Here is a 22647-nt window from a genome sequence, read left to right on the forward strand (position 1 = left end):
CCAGAGACAGATTTTGCTATAAATATTTCTTAATCTCAGAACTGCTCTGAGATTGAATGGACTCCCTTGCGTGTGGTAAGGAGTTCACCGTCACTGAAAGTGTTCAAGTGTACTGTGAAAGATCACTTAGCGGTGATTCTACAGAGATGATTAGAGCATGGACAGAGAAGTTGTGGTCTCTAAAGTACCTTTCATTCATGAAACTAAAGCAAGACTGGATCAATGACATCCATGGAATAAGTGAGTCTTTTTTATGAAACAAAGAAATCTACTAAGACTTATTTTGACACTGGAGTGTCATGCCCCCATCCTCAATCTAACATGCTACTGCATTGTTAGAGGGTAAAAAGGCCGTCTTCGTCTTCCCTTCCATGCTGCATGTCATTGAGGACATTTTTACTATCTCCAATGTAGTCTAGCCTGTAAACAGAAAAGAGGGGCTCATAACGGGAAACACAAGACTAGAAAACAAAACAAAAGACAGATGCTGCTAAGTTACAGTGCAATTACCCTTAAAGTTCAAAGGGCTCACAGTTCATTTAGTCTAAGCTCCACATTTTACAGATGGGAAAACTGAGGCTGCAGGGGAAAAAGAGTTTCTGCCAATCCATTATAATGACATAAAAAACATTCTTAGCAAAATAAAAAATCATGATTTCAATACGTTTATTTACCAAAAGGTCTCTAAGTGTGACCTTGAAAGGTCACCTTGCTGCGTGTCAATTTTCCTTCTTGCTAATACATATTGTGGTATTAATGCAACTAATTAGTGAATGCAATTAATTAGGCAAGGCCTTCATTAATAATTTATGCCTTTTTTAAAAATTTCTTTTCCAAAAGCTATAGAATAGGGCAAATAGCTAAAATCCCTTACTAGAGAATCTTCAAATACTATTTTTAAAAAGGCCCCAAAACAAGCTGCTCCCATGGTCTAACTGGGCAGAGGAACCAACTCCCAGGAATAATATTCTACATGCTTTTTTCATTTTCCATATTGCCAACTCTCCTCAATAAACTCCAGTTTAACAACGGCCTCTTAAACTAACTTACCCATAGGTGAACAAAAAATTTCAGAGTAAAGTGCCATATCACCTTCTTTCTTTTGCATGCTATACTTCTATTAATCCCACCTGCCTTGGTACTGGCATTTTGCTCAGAGTGTTAACCAAGACACAGGTTAATGTGAGCTAAATCTGCACAACTTTTTCACTTCTAATGTCACATCTTTCCAACTCTATGTGTAATCGTAACACAAACTCAAGTCATTAAACCACTGAGTAGTAGCTAATCATTTGTAACAGCTCGTACAATCATTACAACACCCATTCATGCAAGATAGATTACCTTGTGTGTTTCTGCGAACAATAGGTTTCCATGAGTTTCCCTGAAAAGACAAGGCCACAGTGTGAGCAGAGTGGCTGCGGTGCATAGAACATGCAAAATGCTGGGGGAATTCCAGTGCTGCCCCGCAAAGAGCAGATATGGGCCAAAGGTGAGAACCAGTGGCTGGCTTTGGCAGAAAAAGCCATTCCCTTTCCCAGGTCAAACACTTGCTATTTTAACCACAGTTAGTGCTCATCAATTACCAAGTTGTTCCAACATTCTGGGCAATGGTGTTAAGCTATTTCATTCTGAGTCATCTGCCTATCCAGAATTCAAGCACTCACTTGGGTTTCAAAACACTTCTTTACGAGACATACTCAGAATTTTCCAAAACTGTAATCATGCCTTTGTATGAAGGCTAACAGCAGGATTCCAGTAAATTTTAAATTTGCTTTTGCACCTGGGGCAGGTGTTGAAATATACAAGTTTCATTATTATTCAAATCAGCTGAGATGGTTACTAGTCTCATCTCCTGACATACTGCCCTGAAACAGCTTTTGTTAATGAGTACAGAACAATTTATCCCCATTTTACAACAGTATCAGGTGCCACGTGCCTATAATTTGCCTGAAAACCATAAGCTGTTTCATGGCTGTTTTTGTAGCATTTTAAAACTTTTGGGGGCGGGGGGCAGGGGTGGGATGGAGGTGCAAGGTCATGGAGCAGCTTGCTAACTTAATGAAAACTACAGACCTTGTCCCCTGAAAAATGCAGGCATGAACACATAAACACTTTTGCATGTGATTTCAAAGGATTCACATTACCCTTGAAGTCCATTTGTGGCCTCCAGGTTAAGAAAGCTTGCTTTTAGGGAACATATAAGAAAACCAGGATCACGCCAGGCATGGTGGCTCATGCCTGTAATCCCAGAGCTTTGGGAGGCTAAAGTGGGTGGATCACCTGAGGTCAGGAGTTTGAGTCCAACCTAGCCCACATGGTGAAACCCCCTCCTACTAAAAATACAAAAATTAGTCCCGTGTGATGGCATGAACCTGTAGTCTCAGCTACTCAGGAGGCTGAGGCAGGAGAATCACTTGAACCCAGGAGGCGGAGGTGCAGTAAGCTGAGATCACGCCACTGCACTCCAGCCTGGACAACAGAATGAGACTCTCTCAAAAAAAAAAAAAAAAAAAAAGAAGAAGAAGAAAACCAGGATTGTTCATGGTCTTTGTCCTGCAAAAATCCTAGCCGAAAGAAGAGACAAGCTAGGGTTTTCCCAACCAAAGAACAGAGAAAGTGAACAAAGTAGGAAATAGTACTTTCCTCTTAAGGCAGTAATAGGGATAAAATGAATTAGGCACATCAAGAGTATACCATCAGGACTGGCACAGAAATGTCCAATAAATGAAGGTGCTCTTCTGCTTTTTTTCCTTTTCCAAAACGTAAACTCTACCAGGAGGTTAATACACAGAGTCATTAGCAGCTTGGGGAGAATGAACTTACCTGTTACTTCCCTGGCTGGGATGGGAACAATGGCAGAACTGAGCCTCTTTGGGGAGGGATAAAGGGGAAGGAAGTGGAGACAACTCCAGATCCTCCAGCAGTCACCAGGGTTCTGAAGTGCTCCATCACCTGGCCCTCCCTCCTTACCTCTCAGGAGAAACGCCACAAACAATGCGAAGAGCACAAATCCCAAGGAGGGGGCGATGATCATCAGTAGTTGGGAGATGGGCATTTCATTCTTCATTGACATGGGTATTCCATCCATCTGATGGGACACAGGCAAGGAGATGGACCCAGTCACTGCTAGATGCCACCCTCACAAGATGACATCCCAGCCCAATAGCACCTTACAACCACCAGCAGTTTCACTACATTTCACCACCTTTTGTCAAAAATCTCTGAAAACCCAAAACACGTGACCCATATCCCAAAATTTTCCGAAGTGTTAGACATCAGGCATAAGGAGCTGTGAGACTCAGGGGTCTGAGGATAAACAATAACTGTTGTGAGCTGTGTTCTCCATGGTCAAATCTCTTTCCTAGCCGCTGCTCAAATCCTCTGAGCTCTCCCTAGCCCTGTGCCACTCTTTTCATGGCTGACCTAGGCTTCTAGAGAAAACAGGATGAAAGAGAAAATGAAACTTAATTTCACATTTTCTACAGCAGTGGTTCTCAAAGTCTAGATGGGGGGCCCATGAGATCAAAATGATTTTCATGAGACATTTTTTGCCATTTTCACTATCATTCTGTCATGAGATATACAGTGTACTTTCCCAGAGGCTATGTGATGTGTGATGTCATTGCTGTCACTTACACAGAATGTGGAAACAGAGATGAGAATCCCTCTGTCTCCTATTAAGCCAGATATTAATGAGATTTGCAAAAAATGTAAAACAATGCCATATTTCTCACTAATTTTTTCATTCATTTTTCTCACTAATATTTTTTCAAAATAGAGTTAGTTAGTTGCCATAAAACATGTCATGTTAGCACAAAGTGAGTTTGTTGTTATTTTTAAATAAATTGATTTTTTTAATGTTTAAAATACAGATACCTGTATAACAAACTTGCACATGTACCCCTGAACCTAAAGGAAAAGTTCAAACTTTTTTTTTTTAAATTTTAAAAAATGAGATGGTGTCTCGCTATGTTGCTCAGGCTGGGCTCAAGCTCCTGCCATTGCTGGGATTAAATTTTTTTTTTTTTTTTTTTTTGACACAGAGTCTCACTCTGTCAGCCAGGCTGGAGTGCAGTGGTGCAATCTCAGCTCACTGCAACCTCTGCCTCCCAAGTTCAAGCAATTCTCCTGCCTCAACCTCCCACGTAGCTGGGGTTACGGGCATGCATATCCAAGCCCGGCTAATTTTTGTGTTTTTAGTACAGATGGGTTTCCACCATGTTGGCTAGGCTGGTCTCGAACTCCTGACCTCAAGTGATCTGCCCACCTCGGCCTCCCAAAGTGCTGGGATTATAGGCATGAGCCACTGCACCCGGCCTAAAAAATTTTTTTAATTGTAAAAATGTCTCAGTTTTTTCTGCTGAGCAGTCTAGAGAATCAAAAACCAAGTCTCAGTTTTAAGAAACTGATTTTTTTTTTTTCTTTTGTAGAGACAAGGTCTTGCTCTTGCCCAGGCTGGAGTGCAATGGCAATGATTACAGCTCACTGCAACCTTGAATTCCCGGGTTCAAGCAATCCTCCCACCTCAGCCTCCTGAGTAGCTGGGACTACAGGCATGCATCACGATGCCTGGCTATTTTTTTTTTTTTAATTTTGTGTAGAGACAGAGTCTCACTATTTTGCCCAGGCTGGTCTTGAACTCCTGGGCTCAAGCAATCCTCCTGCCTCGGCTTCCCAAAGTGGGATTACAGGAGTGTGCCACAAGACCCAGGCTGTTATTTTGTTTGAGACAGGGTCTCTCTCTGTTGCCTACGTTGTAGTGTAGTGGCACAAACAAGGCTCACTGCAGCCTCAACCTCCTGGACTCAAGTGATCCTCCCACCCCAGCCTCCCAAAGTAGCCAGGATTATAGGTACATGATACCACACTTGGCTATTTTTTTTTTAATTTTTATTTTTGTAGAGACAGGGGTCTCGCCCTGTTGCCCAGGCTAGAAACTGAGTTTCAAACGTTTAAAAAGACCTTGTGAAAGTCCCCACTGCCAGTAACATGTTCAAGGTGGTTTAGAAGTCCATGGGGCTGACCAGCCTGAGCCTACTCACCTTCAAAGTCTATGCGACACCAAAAAAGGACTCCCCTCCCCAAAATCCCATGAAGGTTTATGAGTTTTACTCTACTAAGTTCTCGAGGGCTAATCTAAACATGCAGATGAGTCAAGGACCCAGCTTAGGAAAGCATCTCTCAGCTTTGACATTATCAAGAGCTATATAAAAGTTGGTGTCAGGAAAGGTACTCCTAAATGAAGCCCAAGATGTAAAGTTTGGTTCAATGGGGGTGAGACAGCTATGAATATCTCCAAAATGCACCTGCTGGATTTTTTCCAAGACTGGGTGTTATTGGTTTTGCTGGCCTTGTCGGACTTCTTTTGGCTAGAGGTTCAAAAATAAAGAAGCAGGCATTTCTACCCAGTTTCATAGGATTAGCAGCCTCTATCCATTATCCACAGCAAGCCATCGAGTTTGTGCAGGTCAGAAAGGAGATATTATATGACCAGGGTTTATGAGGATACATAGTCGTGGAAGATTTTTGGAAGGAGAACTTTCTAAAGCCAGGAAATGTGAGGAATTCATCTGAAAATAAATAGAAAATTCCATGCTCTACACATTTTAATCAGTTACAGGTAAGCAACAGAAACTTCATATGGTCAATCATTATTTTTACAGAAAAATAGCAGAGAAGTCAGTATTGAATATATTAAACTGGCTTTCTTCTTCAGGAAAAACTATACTAGGTCTCTGTTATCTTGGGTGATGCCACCCTACAAGCAAACAAATCTGAAATCCTTTCACTTAGAGATAAGGCACAAGGCTTAGAACTCCCTGTACTCATTTTGCTATTTACATACATGATTAAAATCCAAGTTAAAAAAAGAAAAAGAGAGAGAGAGAGAGAATATAGGCCAGGCATGTTGGCTTACGCCTGTAATCCTGGCACTTTGGGAGGCCAAGATGGGTGGATCACTTGAGGCTAGGAACTCAAGACCAGCCTGGCCAACATAATGAAACCACATCTCTGTTAAAAATATAAAAAATCAGCCGGGCATGGTGGCATGTGCCTGTAATCCCAGCTACTCAGGAGGCTGAGGCAGGAGAATCGCTTGAACCCAGGAGGCAGAGGTTGCGGTGAGTCAAGACTGCGCCACTGCACTCCAGCCTGGGCAAGAGTGAGACTTTGTCTCAAAAAAAATTGAGAACTGCTGCTCTGCAGGCAGGCATTGGGGCATCTTGCTGGGGCTATGCCATCTCCATTGACCAAGATATGCTCTCTCCCTCTCTTCCTGTTCCATTCTGTAACACACAGAATCCCAGAGACAGTGGGCACAGCAACCAGGACAGGACAACAGACAGTGTCTGAGAGAGAGATGAGGAAGAAGAAAGAGGGGATGGGGAAACTTTACTTATCCTTTACAGACTTCTGTACTGCCTGAAGCTTTCACTTAAAATGGCTTGAATCACTTTTGTAATAATAAAAATAGCACCCTCAGAAAACAAGAGAAATATTGATGGCAGGTGTTGATTCTGCAGTATGTCATGAACTCTGGGTCACGCAGACGGAACACACAATGATCTTGCATGTTTTTTATATTTTTTTCTTTTTGCTTTTCAAAGTATTGGCACATACAGATGTAACAATCAAGGTTATTTCTGCCAAGAGTACAAGTCTATAAATTATTGGGCTGTTTCATAATTGTTGCAATGAATTTTGCGACAGCAATATCCTGCTTTTCCTAGTCCATCTCTGCAAACCTCTGTGGATTTTTTGTTTGTTTGTTTTTTGTTTTGTTTTGTTTTAAGAGACACAGTCTCACTCTGCCACCAGGCTGGAGTGCAATAGCGCCATCTTGGCTCACTGCAACCTCTGCCTCCTGGGTTCAAGCAATTCTCATGCCTCAGCCTTCTGGGTAGCTGGGACTACAGGCATGTGCCACCACACCTGGCTAATTTTTGCATTTTTGATAGAGATGGGGTTTTGCCGTGTTGGCCAGGGTGATCTCAAATTTCTGGCATCAAGTGATCTGCCCACCTTGGCCTCCCAAAGTGTTGGGATTATAGGCATGAGCCACCATGCCTGGCCACTACTGTGGATTTTTACTATTTAAGTGATATACTTCAAATACTTCACAGATTTTTTACCTGTCCTGTTTTTGTTGTTTTGTTCTGCTCAGGAACTGCTGTATCAGATTCTGGGAAGGAAAAGAGAAGAAAATGGTTATATGTCTGGTTGGGGAATAAAATATCACATCCTGAAATAGGTAATTAAGAGTCCATCTGGAGCCGCAGCTGATGTGTTTAATTATTTAATCCCGTGTTTTTTGTATAATGTATTTATGCATATTTGTTTTGATATGGTTTTAATGTAAATTTTATCTGCTATACAACGTTATCCCTGGGAACATCACCATTTTACAGATGAGTAGAGTCAGGCATTGGGCCAGTAGGCAATTGGCTCTAATTTTTCTGTAGGCTTCAGCAATTCATTCAGGATTTTTATCTGGCAAGAAAATTTGTCAGTTTTCTAGTTAACAAATATTTACTGAGCACCTATTATAGGCCATGCAGTGTGATCGCTATACCTTGGACCTCATAGAATTTACAACTTAGTGCAGAAAATGAAATGTAAAAATGTAATGTAAATAGTTGAAAACATAATTACTTACGAGTACACAATTCTGGGAAAAATACAGTATAAGCGACATATCATGAGGATGCCAGGCTTGTTCTGGAGGGTCAAGGAAAACTTCCTTGAGAATGGGAGTTTATGCTGAGAGGTGGAGTCATGTATTCATAATCTATAGTTGAGTTACAAGGGAACCATACTGAGAATCTACCAAATGCTAAGCACTGTTCCAGGCACTAAGAATACTGTGAGACTGCAGCATGGCCCCTACCCTCAAGAAATTTACAGTCCATTAGAGAAGAGAGACCGAAAGATGATTTCAGCCTAACAGGCCAAAGGTAGTGATGGAGCACACACAGGCTGCTGGAAGGGCAGGTAGAGGGAGAAGCATTCAGCTCAACTTTGTAGTTCATTGAAAGTTTTATTAGAATAAAGAGTCATGAGGACAGAGTCCCTGTCTGCTTGTTCACTACTGAGACTCTGATACCACCTGGCATATACTTGGTGCTCAATAAATGTTTGTTGAATAACACTTCTGAGTTAAGGTCGTGTAAGAATTAGCCAGGCAAGGAATGATGGCAACGGTGTTTCAGGTGGACAGAACAGCATCAGCAAAGCTGTGGAAACAAGAAAGAGCATGGTGCCCATGTCAGATGGCAAGTGGCCATGAAGAGGTGAAATGAGGGGTGGTAGCTGCAAGAGATGAGACAGGTGAGCAAGAGTCAATCAGGGAAGGCCTTTGTTTCCTGATGGTAAGTCTCCATTGGATTCTGTAGGCAATGGAAAACCACAGAAATGTTTAAGCATGATATGGTCCAGTTAGGAGGATAAGGGAAGAGCCAAGAAGAGAGTTGTCATCTAATTCCAGGTCTGAAATTCAGAGCTAGTAAAACCAAAGAGAGAGAGAGATTTCAGAAATGCTTAGAAGGCAGAACAACAGGATATGGACATTGAATGTGGGGGTAAGAAAGAGAGAAAAGTCTTTGATACCTCACCAGTTCCTACTTGAGACACCTGGCCATGGCCTGAGCTGTCCACTAAGACTGAGAACAGGGGAAGGAGTGGAGAAGGGTAAGTCTAGGGGAGAAAAGTGATGAGTTCACATTTACAGTCACTGAGTGACCGTGGGGCACATGCAAGCACAATTCCCCTAACAAGCAGTTGATGCATTTGAATCTAAATCAAACTCAGGAAAAAAATGGTGCAGTTGGAAATACTGATTTGGGAGTCATCAGTATCCAGGGAGCAGTTGACCCCCTCAGAGTATATAAGAAATCTGGCCCGGGCACAGTGGCTCATGCCTGTAATCCCAGCACTTTGGGAGGCCGAGGTGGGCAGATCAAGAGGTCAAGAGATCAAGACCATCCTGGCCAATATGGTGAAACTAAAATACAAAATACAAAAATTAGCTGGCATGGTGGTGTGCGCCTGTAGTCCCAGCTATTCGGGAGGCTGAAGCAGGAGAATTGCTTGAACCCAGGATGGGGAGATTGCAGTGAGCCGAGATTGCCCCACTGCACTCCAGCCTGGCAACAGAGAGAGACTCCATCTAAAAAAAAAAAGACAGAAAGAAATCCATGGGCTGCATGTTCAGAGAGAAGAGCAGGGATCCTGGAAAACGTCAGCATTAAACAGTAGGCAGAGGAGGTGGAGGAGAAAAAAAAAAGAGAAGAAATGGTCAGAGAGATCAGAAAGTAAGAGCAGTATCAGAAGCCGGGGCAAGGAAGAAAACATCCAGGAGGGATGTAAAGTCATATGTACAATAAAGTCTTAAAATAGAAACAGAGCTTAAATAAAACACACAGGGAGAGGTCCTGGATATAATAAATACCTAAGCTAATAATTAATGAAATTGATCATTGTTTCCCCAGAGCTTCCTTTGTACTTAAGGCAAAAGGATAAATGTGGTAGATTTCGTAAGGCTCATAATTTGGTATCAAGAGCTGATTTGTTCATCAGGAAAGTGACTTGTTAAATGCCTAGGAACAAAGGGGAAATTCAGCATGTTTTCATATCCTAGAACTAAGTTATTGTTGTTTTTCTCTCTGCAATTATCCCCTAGTGCTGAAAATTGCAGGTAAGAATTCAAAACTCCTACCCCTGTTCTGTCAAAATCCTGTTGTATTACAATCATTTGTGATGAATAAGCCTGAAATTGAAACTATCAAACAGAAAAGCCAGCCTGGGTCAGTTTTGTCACAGCTAATCTGTATTTTAAATTGGAATCGTCCAATGGGAGAGACATTTTGCAAACACAAACGCTGCTGCATGATACCAAACAGCACTTTTTTCTTTCTTCTTCTTCTTCTTCTGAAGATGCTAAAAGCCCAAATGGGAAGCACTCCAAGGCCTACAGTGTCATACACAGAATGGCAACACTGAGAACAAGTTGACTGTGATTTTTCTTCCTTGTGAAAAGTAGCCATGCCAGTGGCAAGGGGATGGGGTTAGACAAGGCAAAACTACTGATTTCCAGGTTGTCTGTGTTCCCCCAGCCCTTAGATTCTCAAGGCCCTGAGCTCTGACACATGTACATTGAGACAAAGGCAGGAGCCTCCCAGAACTTGGTAGTAAAGCAATTCTGCAAGAGGGAAGTATAATGAGTAGCATAGTATCACTACCCCCTCTCCCCACCAAATCACATCCACCCAGAACCTCAGACTGTGACATTGTTTAGAAATAGTGTCCTTGCAGATGTAATTAGTTAAGCTCTTGAGACTAAATCATTCTACATTTAGGGTAGGCCCTAAATCCAATGATTGGTGTCCTTAAGAGAAGGGGTCACAGAGAGACACACACAGAGAAGGTCATGTGAAGACGAGAGAGATGGGAGTGATGCTGTCATAAGCCAGGGAATCCCTGGAGTACCAGAAGCTAGGAAGAGGCAAGGAAGGGTTCTCCTTTAGAGCCTCCAGGGAGAGCACGGCTGTGCCAACCCCTTGATTTGTCAGACTTCTGCCCTCCAGAACTGAGAGAGAATGAAAATTTCCGTTGTTTTAAGTTTGTGGTACTTTGTGTTACAGCAGCCCCAGGAAATAAATCCAAAGGAATCAACACACAAAGAATGAAAGCAACCTTAAACAGGGGTAACCAACCTAAAAAAAAGTCAGGAAGTGGGTGCTGAGCACAGGTAAGAAGACTAAATCCAACAAAAGATCCTAGTATTAAACTCCAAAGAGTATAAATCTAATGTCATATTGTTATTAAAATTCCATTGAACATTATTTATTTATTTATTTTGGAGACAGAGTCTCACTCTGTCACCCAGGCTGCAGTGCAGTGGCGCGATCTTGGCTCGCTGCAACCTCCGCCTCCCAGGTTGAAGCGATTCTCATGCCTCAGCCTCCCAAGTAGCTGGGATTACAGGTATGCACCACCAATTTTTTGTATTTTTAGTAGAGACAGGGTCTTGCTATGTTGCCCAGACCAGTCTCAAACTCCTGGCCTCAAGTGATCCGCACGCCTCGGCCTCCAAAGTGATGGGATAACAGGCATGAACCACTGCACCCAGCCTCACACTGAATATTTAATCCTCACAAGCAACCCTATGAGACAGACATTATGCCATATTGCCAGTGAAAAAAATGAGGCCCATGGGGTTGAGCAATGTGATGGAGGTTGGACAGGTGGTAGTTGTGGAGCTGGGATTTGAACTGTTTGACTGACATAAATACCTATACTGTTAACAACCTCATTATGCTGGAGCTCAAGTGCCTTGTACCATATAAATAGCATGTCCTACTGACAGAAGAAAGGAATGTTCAGGACAGTGATTTGCATTGAATGTAGAAAAAGGATAGTTTAGGACAGTGGTCTCTAAAGAGGGCTCGGTACTCACCATGAGTGTAGCAGGCAATCCACTGGCTGTGGGGAAAATGACAACTTCTATTTACATTTATTTATACCTTATCTTTTAAACATTTTCCAGAAGGATATATTTCATAATGTACTGAACAAATTGGTAAACAAATATAAATAAGCATCTTAATAACAAGAATACATTATTTTTCATCAGAACACATTATTAGTCTGGTCTAGAGAAGAAGAAGGAGTCATTCATCTCTCAAATGTAGTTTGGAGACTGTGGTCAGCAAAATAATGACACCCAAATATGTCCATGTCCTAATCTTCAGAAACTGTGAATATGTTCTCTTACATGGCAAAAGAGATTTTGCAATGTCATTAAGCTAAGGATCTTGTGATGAGAAGATTATCCTGGGTTATCTGGTGGGTCTCATGTAATTACAAGGGTCCTTATGAGGAGGTGGCAAGAAGGTTAGAGAAGAAGTCAGAGGATGTGTGATAAAGGAAGAAGATATCACAGAGAGAGAGAGATATTTGAAGATGCTATGCTGCTGACTTTGAGGATGAAGGAAGGAGTCACAAGCCAAGGAATGCCTCTAGGAGCTAGAAAAAGCAAAGAAACAAATTATCCCCTAACAAATCCAGTATGAATATAGCCCTGCCAACACCTTGATTTTAGAGCTTCTACCCTTCACAACTCTGAGATAATAAATTTGTGTGTTAAGCCAGTAAGTTTGAGGTCATTTGTTACAGCAGCAACAAGAAACTAATACAGAGACAGTGGTCCCTAAGACCTTCCAAAAGAACAGTTGTTCTGGGACAGGCACAAGATATGAAAGGAAGATTGACTTTTCATGTTAACATTTTTTGCATGCTTTGTACTTTTTCCATGAGTGTGTATGATGTATCTTAAATTAATTAAAACTTAAACATTAACAAAACAATCTTAACATTAACTCCACTTTTCCTGGGTCTGTGGATTCACCAAACCTTCTGGTTAATGTTAGATTTTTCTATAGGATGAGAATATATTTACAGGAGGATTACAGGTTAGATCTCTTGGCAGCTAGAATTCTCACTGTAAGTTAGTAAATTGGCTTTCTAGCTTGTATTTTGGTCTCTTGAGTTCTTGGTAGGCATGGGCACTCTGGTAAAATGAAATTCCTGTAACACTTAACCTTAGATCTTGGAGTATTGCCAAGGGCTTGCCCCTCAGCCTTCCTCACTGTGGCATCCTGGGACTCTCTGCCATCACTAAGTATTTATGTCAACTTTCCTGGCTACGCGACCTTGGCTAAGATACTTTCCTTCTCTGAGCCATAGTTTCTTCATCTGAAAATATTAATATTTCACCAACTGATCTCCTATATCCTTTTTAACCTTTCTAATTCTGGATATCTTTTTTCAAAGAATTTTACTGAGAAAAATTATCATTACACAGTATTCTTTTAAAACGATATGAAACTACGCTTAGTATAGGGAATGAGTATGCAAATACTTAAAAATACATACAGAAATACAATTGTGTATTCTTAAATATTTGCATACTCATTCCCCAAAGAAAACTAAAAAGAAACATAAAGACTAAATACACCTGCTTTCAAGTAGAAATATCAAGACAATTAAAATTATTCTTCCTAGTACCATTTTAATTTTGTCTAATTTCTAAATTTTCTCAAATGTGACTTTTCAATGGTAAAATATTATTTGTATCATGTGTTCATCACTGGAAACTCCACGATGCTTGAGGCAAGAGCAAACTCTTGGGGTGTTTATCATTTCCCTGAAGCAGCGTCAAAGCGACCTTCTATGTGAAACTTTGAAGACAGGTGTTAGAAACCCAGTAACCCACAGCCAAAAAAGGACACCCTCCAGATCTAAAAGTACTGACATGGAAAGCTGCACAATAGATATATACTGCTTGTTTTTTAAGTCCAAAGAATTTTTAACAGTAAGTACACATAAAACCCAACAAAGGCCTGCGAGGGTTAATATACTAGTTAATTATATTGTGCCAGCGTCAGTTTCCTGGATTGGACAATGTTCTATAGTTAGGTAAGATGTGATCATTGGGGGACACTGCAGGAATATATAGGAGAACCTCACTGCACTATTTTTGCAAGTTTTCGTGAGACGAAAATTATTTGAAAACAAGCATTAAAGAAAACAGTTTAAGGGCTGAGTGCAGTGACTCACGCCTGTAATCCCAGCACTTTGGGAGGCCGAGGCGGATGGATAACCTGAGGTCAGTTCAAGACCAGCCTGGCCAACATGGTTAAACCCTGTCTCTACTAAAAATGTAAAAATTAGCCAGGCGTGGTGGTGGGTGCCTGTAATCCCAGCTACTCCGGAGGTTGAGGCAAGAGAATGGCTTGAGCCTGGGAGGTGAAGGTTGCAGTGAGCCGAGATCGTGCCACTGCACTCCAGCCTGGGCAACCGAGTAAGACTCTGTCTCAAAAAAAGAAAAGAAAAGAAAAGAAAATGGTTTAAATATCAGCCATTTCACATTATTCTATCGAATATATGAATGGTATATAGCAGCTTTGTGGTAAAGATTTCTTGAATGAAACTAATGAAATTTAAAGTGAGTTTAAAAGAATATAGAATGATTTTGAAAAGAAAAAATTGAAAGTTTTTGTGAAAAACAATAATCTATTGTTATGAGGAAAATTAAAAAGACTGGGCAAGGGTGGTGACTCATGCCTGTAATTCTAGCACTTTGGGAGGCCAAGGTGGAAGGGTCGTTTGGGGCCACAACTTTGAGACCAGCCTGGGAAACATATCAAGATGCTCTCTCTACAAAAAATTTTTGTAACAAATTAGCCAGGCATTCTAGGCTGCAGTGAGCTATGACTGGTTCACTGCACTACAGCTTGGGCAACAGAGCGAGATCTCGCCCCCCAACCCCCCCCAAAAAAAAGCTGAAAAGTGAAAGGATATAGTCCAGACTGTAACAGTGATAATCTCTTTATCTGTTCATGGTTGAGAGTGTTGTTTTGTTTTGTTTTGTTTGAGACAGAGTCTCACTCTGTCTCCCAGACTGGAGTGTAGTGGTGCGATCTTGGCTCACTGCAACCTCCACCTCCCAGGTTCAAGCGATTCTCCTGCCTCAGTCTCCTGAGTGGCTGGGATTACAGGCCCAGCTAATTTTTGTATTTTTGGTAGAAATATGGTTTCATCATGTTGGCTAGGCTGGTCTCAAACTCCTGACCTTGAGGAGCTGTGATCCACCCACCTTGGCCTCCTAAAGTGGTGGGATTATAGGTGTGAGCCACCGTGCCCGGCCCTTTCTGGCCCTTTACGGAACAAGTTTGCAGATCCCTATTGGTCTACTGGTGCAAAAACAACCCCCATGGTATCAAGGAATTAATTTAATTGTAAGAGCCTTCAGAAGTTAGGGTAATGATAGACTTCCTTTTCAACATGGCTATGCTTACCGTGGTACACCAGAACCTGCTTTGTCACTTAATTAGAACTGTACTATGTGCAGTTCTGAAATGGCATTACAATTTTAGACAAGAAGATCTTTTAAGAATCCACTTTTAATATCATCCCCGTTCCCATCCTATTCATAGAAACTTGCTTTAAAATTAGAAGAGACTTTCTCTTTGAATACATTTATTGAGCTCTTACTATGTGCCAGGCACAGTTATAAGCACTTTGTATAAATTATAATTTTTTAAAAACCTAGAGACAGGGTCTTGTTCTGTCGCCTAGGCTTGAGTGCAGTGCGCAATCAGGGCTCACTGCAGCCTCAACCTCCCGGGCTCCGGCTCACGGTATCCTCCCACCTCACCTCTGCTTCCCAAATAGCTGGGACTACAAGTGTGTGCCACCACACCTAGCTAGTGTGTGTGGTTTTTTTGTTTGTTTGTTTGTTTTGTTTTGTTTTGTTTTGTTTTGGTAGAGATGCAATTTTGCTATGTTGACCAGGCTGGTCTCAAACTCCTGGGCTCAAGTGATCCTCCCAACTCGTTCTCCCAAAGTGCTGAGATTACAAGTGTGAGCTACCATGCCCGGCCAAATTATCACATTTAATGTTCATAAACCCATTTTACAGATGGTAAACTGAGGCTGAAAGAAGTTACATTGATTGCCCAAGGTGACACAAACAAAGGAAATTTGAACCCAACTCTGAATGACTCAAAAAAAAATGTTCTTAACGAATCTGACAGAAAAGAAAAAAAGCATATTATAATCCTACTTGAAAACACAAATTCTCGAATGAGTGAGCTTCGAGCCAGAAATCAATGGAAAAGAAGAGCACTCTGTCTTCTCAGTGGGTGCATTTTAAAACAGATATCACGTATGTTGACTCATCATTGAATTCATAGATGCTGGGACTCATCTGTCCTATGTTTAAAACAAAATTAGTTCTGAAATAAGTCAACTCAAAGATACAACTTCAACGCGATCCTAGAATTTTAGAAGTGACAAGTGCAAGCCTTCAGAGAACAGTTTCTTTTCTTTCATGGGTAGCCTCGGGCTTACGCTGCCCCCTGTGGGTCATGGGTGATATGGTCTTAAAAAATCCAAAAGACAGCAAAAGAATCCAAAAATCACAATCTGAATGTTTAAGAGTTGGGAGGGATTTAAAATTGTCTCCTCCAATTTCTTTTTTTTTAATTTGTCAAGAGGGAAGCTGAAATCTAGAGAGAAAAGTTCATTTGCGCAAGATTTTACAGTAAATAACAAAGGAAGGGACTATGTATTTTGCTGACCTCTACTCAGAATTCGTATTTTCTGACCTTTCCCAGCAGCACTAACACAAATCTGGAATTTCAAAACTCCTTTTGAAAGTGGAAGAACACATTTATTGAATTCGCATGCTTGCTTTAAATTCTAAAGGCCTTTACATGTTTTTATACACTTAAATGAATATATACACTGAAATGAATAAATCAACAGAGCATTACATACATCAGTCAGGCGTTCCTTAGTTCCAAGGGAAGAATTGGGTGGGGTCCATGTTGGTAATTTTGAAAGAGAACAGAGAGTAAGTTGTGTTGGCACCCAATGTGGTTCAGAAAGAGAAAGAAATGGTGAGATACTGTCACATTTCACGCAGATTAGGTAGATAGAAGGAAACCAGGGATTCTAGAACACCATTGTTCAAGAGGCACCTTGGTTCTGAACCTTGGCCTCAACCTTCCACTAGCAACAAAATCTCATCAACCTTGAGACACCCTAGCAACAAAATCTCATCAACCCTGTGAGAGCCTAGAGTCACCTCCTTAGGCTTCTGTTCCCATGTGCCAATAGCCGAGGGTCTCAGTAAAGCACAGATAAGACCTCATTCTTAATCCTTCATCACTGGACTCTCCTCTGGAGGGCAATGTCTAGCACTGGGCTTTGCCCACATTAGCTGATCAATAAATCTTCACTGAGACCAGGCGCGGTAGCTCATGCTTGTAATCCAGCGCTTTGGGAGGCCGAGGCGGCCAGATCTCTTGAACGCAGGAGTTCAAGACCAGCCTGGGCAACATAGGGAGACACCATCTCTACAAAATAAAAAAAATTAGCTGGGCATGGTGGTGCATGACTGTAGTCCCAGCTACTCAGGAGGCTGCAGCAGGAGGATCGCTTGAGCCCAAGAGATAAAGGCTGCAGTGAGCCATGATCACACCACTGCACTCCAGCCTGAGCTGCAGAATGAGACCCCATCTCAAAAACAGAAATAAATAAATTAACTAATCTTGATTGAGGGAGGTGGGAAGATCTGCATTTGACCTAAAACACTCAGAATTATTGATAACAACAACAATAATAATAAATGGCTACCATATACTGAGCACTTACTGCATGCCAAGTAGAATGTGAAGTACTTCTCATGTTCTTAGTTAATTCTCAGAAAATGCTCGTCAGTAGTTCCCATTACTGCCCTCATCTCACAGTGGGAAACTTGTGGCCTGGAGAGGTCAGGCAACTTGCTCAAGTTGCATAGTAGGAAGGGACAGAGCAAATCTTGGAGCCAGGATCATCTAACTTCAAAGCCCAAACTCTTATCCTCTGGGCTCTATGGACTTTGGAAAATGTGGCAAGATGAGTGCTGGAGAGTGAATACAATGGGAAGAGTGGCTCACGCCTGTAATCCCAGCAGTTTGGGAGGCCGAGGTGGGCAGATCACCTGAGGTCAAAAGTTCAAAACCAGCCTGGCCAACATGGTGAAACCCCGTCTCTACAAAAGTACAAAAAAAAAAAGAAAAAAAATTAGCCAGGCATGATGGCGGGTGCCTGTAAACCCAGCTACTCAGGAGGTTGAGGTAGGAGAATCGCTTGAACATGGGAGGCAGAGGTTGCAGTGAGCCGAGATGGTGCCCTTGCCCTCCAGCCTGGGTAAGAGAGCGAGACTCCGTCTGGAAAAAAAAAAAAAAGGAAATGAAACCCCAGTCCTGTACCACCTGGATGGGTACAGTTTTTGGAAAAGAGATTCTAATAATCATTATTATCGATGATTATTATTGTGAGTACAATGTAAGCATCTGAAAGTGCACAAAGCACTTTCACATACATTATCTCATTGGAGCTTTAATATGAGTCTATGAGCTAAGTAAACTTGGGCAGACTTATTGAAAGAGGAGGAAATGAAAGCTCTGAGGGGTCCATATCTTGCCCAAGGCTGCATAGCTAATAATGAGAGCTAGTGAATGGTAGGGCAATGACATCTGATTCCAGGTTCCACTTCTTTTCCTCTCTAATATACTGCTGAGTATCACAGGGTTCAACAGCCCCCAGTTACAGATGGTAGATCTTACCAAAGGGCGTTTGTACCTTTATTTATTGACTTGTTTATAGGGCAGAAAACAGAGAGAGAGACCACACTGCAGAACTCACTGAGGTTTACTCATTTATTCTACCCGCTGTGAAATCAGAGACCTCTCCAGTGCCTAGAAACCCCTCCCTGGCTCTGCATCAGGGAGATGTTTTGGCCTACAGAGGGGCCACCCAGCTCAGTTTGTTAGCCATCAATGAGGACCTATCTCGGGGCTGGCTTTGTGTTCTATTTCAACAGCTCACCCCTTATTTCTTTTTCACTCTTTGTTTGTCTTACATGGACATACCTCTTTTAAAGCTTGGCAATTCTCTTTGATCTTATTTGGTTGACATTTCTGAAGGTGAGCTGTTAGATGCTAGAATTACATGGATTCAATTCCAATGTTATTAATAAAAAATTGTACAGTTGGTAGACTAGAATGCTATTGTGAGAAAAAATAATAAGAATCCAATTTTGTCTTTTTCCTTTATCCCCCAGCCGGGCTACCAACTGATTCAAGTCTGTGAACAGCACTGGGCACGAGAGATAAAACAAATCTGTTAATACCTTATGAAAGATGTTGACTTTGAAATCAAGTGCATCCAATTTCTTTCTTCCTAACAATGGCATTGGTGAGTACAAATGTGGTTTCCTTCATTCCTCTGCCTTTCTCTGTTCCTTCTGCTGAACTTGCACTGAGAATGGCAATTCCTCCTACAACTTTTCCATGCCCTTGATCAGCGAAAGGCTCAGAAAATTGTCAGGTTCTGACAGGGCTCAATTTTATCTTTACTTTATTAAAATAGTGCAATGTAGGGCAATGAGCTCTAATTTGGGAGCCAGAAGAGACTCCTACCTAAGGACGAGTGCTCACTCCTCTTTAAACTTTTTAAATGTCTCTGTGCCTCAATTTCCTTATTTGTAAAATAAGGAGAGTGTACTATACTAGGAATTCCTAACTGCCTTCTTGGGACCAGGGCTGTGGCTTCAAAAGACTCATCTGAGGTTTGTTAAACATATGATTTCTTGACCCCACTGCCAGAGGTTCTCATCTGCAAGTCTTGGGTACACTAAGGAGACCTATATTTTTACTAAGTTCCCTGTGATTCCAGCACATGATCAGGTCTGGCATTCATGGATTAGATGATCTCCAAGTTCAAGGTCTTGCTTCCCCAGTCTTCTCCCACCTCCTAGAGGTCACCACGAGATCTGATTGTTCTCATACCTTCATTTATTCTCTCCTCACCCTCTTCTCTCTTATCTCCAGGTCTAGATCAAACCTACCTCTGCCATGTTTGACTGCATCCTCCTATGCCATGCCAGAATACACCTTGCTCATTCAGCAGCTCCTTCCTTCTCTACCCTGCCTTCCCTCTAAATTTCTTGAAAGAACGTCAAACATTCATCCTCTAGCAATTGCTCATTTTGGGATTTCATGGAGTCTGCCCACAGAGCTCATACTCTCTGTTCACTTCATGGTGACCCTGCTGCAGTACACAGCCACCTCTCTAAATGCCTCATTCCAGAATTTCCTAATCTTTAACTACAGCCTCCCTAGGCTTTGCCAGCCCAGCTTCCTCTGCTCTTGTGCGCTTATGCATCCCATTCTAGTTCTGGTGTCTTCCTGTCTAGCTCCTTAGCTGGCTTAGGAGTAGCTCCTTAGTTGGCTTTTCTTCCTCCACCACAAGCTCCCCCAGTGTACTGCTCCTTTGTGGGGAGGGAGTCTCCCTTTGCACCTCTTCACCTCTCTCTTCATCTCACACAATATCTTTAGGTGATTATACAGGAGCTTCCATTATCCCTCCTGTGCTAATGAGGCAAGACAATAAAGTGTGTAAGAGCTCAGGTTCAAGCACCAAAGAGACCTGGGATTCAAATTCTGGACAATTTTTTAACCTCTTCAAGCCTTAGTTTTTCTCCTTTATCGTGGACCTTATAATAGAATCTTCCTCGCAGATTCAGACAATTGCTCACAATGAGACAATGCACTAGACACGTTGAGCCAAGCCTTGGCATATAATAAGTACTCAATAAGTGTCATTTATGAGCAATGACCTCCCAAATTATATCCTTAGTCTTGCACTACCCCTTTTGAGAGAATATACATGAAAGTATTGGTATACTGGCAAGTCTTTATTTAGCACTTATAATGTGAATCAGTGTAGTAATTATTTTGACCAGATATAAGTGCCAATTAGCAAAGACACCCACCCAAGCATCCATGAGTCAGCCCAGACCCACACTTTCAACTGCCTGTTAGACACTTCTGAGGCATTTCAAACTCAAGATCTCACACACAAACTTAACTCTTCCTCATGGAGCTGCTTTACCAGTTAACCCACACATTGACCCATTCTCCCAACTGCAGAGAATTAGCCGTCCTTCATTCTCCATTTAGGCCACCAAGTCTTCTGACTCCTAATTGCTAAATGGCTGTTACTCCGTCCCCTCTCTATTGTTGTTGCTGCTATCATTCTAATCTAGACACTCATGCTTCACCTGAAGTATTGCAGGAGACTCCAGCCTTACTCCCATCTAATACATCTTCCATACCCTTGCCAGAGCAATTTTTCCTAAAACAACTGAAAATGCCATTCCCTACTCAAAAAACATGAACCCTCTCCCTCTCCCTCTCCGTCGTCTCCGTCTCCCGCTTTCCACGGTCTCCCTCTGTTGCCGAGGCTGGACTCTACTGCCGCGATCTCGGTTCACTGCAACCTCCCTGCCTGATTCTCCTGCCTCAGCCTGCCGAGTGCCTGGGATTGCAGGCGCGCGCCGCCAGGCCTGACTGGTTTTTGTATTTTTTGGTGGAGACTGGGTTTCGCCCTGTTGGCCGGGCTGGTCTCCAGCTCCTGACCTCCAGTGATCTGCCCGCCTCGGCCTCCCGAGGTGCCGGGATTGCAGACAGAGTCTCGCTTACACAGTGCTCAATGTTGCCCAGGCTGGAGTGCAGTGACGTGATCTCGGCTCGCTACAACCTCCACCTCCCAGCCGCCTGCCTTGGCCTCCCAAAGTGCTGAGATTGCAGCCTCTGCCCGGCCGCCACCCCATCTAGGAAGTGAGGAGCATCTCTGCCTGGCTGCCCATCGTCTGGGATGTGAGGAGCGCCTCTGCCTGGCCGCCCCGTCTGGGGGTGAGGAGCGTCTCTACCCGGCCGCCACCCCGTCTGGGAGGTGAGGAGCGCCTCTGCCCGGCCGCGACCCCCTCTGGGAACTGAGGAGCACCTCTGCCCGGCCGCCCCGTATGAGAAGTGAGGAGCCCCTCCGCCCGGCAGCTGCCCCGTCTGGGAAGTGAGGAGCGTCTCCACCTGGCTGCCCAGTCTGGGATGTGAGGAGCGCCTCTGCCCGGCTGCCCCTTCTGGGAAGTGAGGAGCCCACACCCGGCAGCCACCCCGTCTGGGAGGTGTACCCAACAGCTCATTGAGAAGGGGCCATGATGACGATGGCGGTTTTGTCAAATAGAAAAGGGGGAAATGTGGGGAAAAGAAAGAGAGATCAGATTGTTACTGTGTCTGTGTAGAAAGAAGTAGACATAGGAGACTCCATTTTGTTCTTTACTAAGAAAAATTCTTCTGCCTTGGGATGCTGTTAATCTATAACCTTACCCCCAACCCCGTGCTCTCTGAAACATGTGCTGTGTCAACTCAGGGTTAAATGGATTAAGGGCAGTGCAAGATGTGCTTTGTTAAACAGATGCTTGAAGGCAGCATGCTCGTTAAGAGTCATCACCATTCCCTAATCTCAAGTACCCAGGGACACAAACACTGCGGAAGGCCGCAGGAAAACCAGAGACCTTTGTTCACATGTTTATCTGCTGACCTTCTCTCCACTATTGTCCTATGACCCTGCCAAATCCCCCTCTCCGAGAAACACCCAAGAATGATCAATAAATACTAAAAAAATTTAAAAAAAAATGAACGATTCCTCATGACTCTGAAATAAAATATAAATTCTTTAGTCGATCATACAAGCCCCTTAAGAACCTAGACCATTACCAGCTTCCTATCTCTATTTTTGGATTAAACCAGACTGTTAAATAATCACCAAAGACATCATGCTTGTATTACATTTCTCCGTCTTTGCTCATGCTGTTCTTCCATCCTGTTGGCTCTTCCCTCCTTAATAGCATTTTCTCCTTGAAGAACCAATTCAAAGGTCAATGAGTAAAATCAGCCCTGACCCTGGCCCTCATTTGCATTTTCACCTCTTCCATCTTTGGGCCCCAGTGTGCCTTTTCTTACCTCTATCTCAAAGCAGAGCTCACTAAAGGATGGTTTGTTATGCACAAGCCTGTCCATCCCGCTAACGTGTGATCCCTTTAAAGAAGAAGGCCATGACTTACTCATTTTTACATGTCCTATGCCACATAAAGTGCAACCAAATATATTACCTACTGTCATATATCTAAACCAAATGCCAGAGTTACAAGGTAAAGATTTAAAATTCCATCTCCACCCACATATCCCTCTG

At 42.6% G+C, this 22647-nt stretch overlaps 1 protein-coding gene and 1 pseudogene across 2 annotated transcripts in view; one reads left to right on the forward strand and one right to left on the reverse strand.

The window, feature by feature from the left end:
- Positions 1-228: 228 nt before the first annotated feature.
- The window catches only part of TIMD4 (T cell immunoglobulin and mucin domain containing 4), a 43750-nt gene continuing 21331 nt past the window's right edge, over positions 229-22647 (reverse strand). For both annotated transcript variants that reach the window (XM_034960871.4, XM_024928839.5), the window contains 4 exons: positions 7137-7186; positions 2974-3091; positions 1345-1384; positions 229-420 (listed from right to left, as the gene is read on the reverse strand). In XM_034960871.4, coding sequence (XP_034816762.1) covers positions 336-420; positions 1345-1384; positions 2974-3091; positions 7137-7186 — 293 coding nt within the window. In that variant the 3' untranslated portion in view covers positions 229-335. The remainder of the gene's footprint in view (positions 421-1344; positions 1385-2973; positions 3092-7136; positions 7187-22647) is intronic.
- On the forward strand, positions 3099-5587 carry LOC106634803 (MICOS complex subunit MIC26-like; annotated as a pseudogene).

Source organism: Pan paniscus, chromosome 4 (assembly GCF_029289425.2).
Source record: "Pan paniscus chromosome 4, NHGRI_mPanPan1-v2.0_pri, whole genome shotgun sequence".
Lineage (NCBI taxonomy): Eukaryota > Metazoa > Chordata > Mammalia > Primates > Hominidae > Pan > Pan paniscus.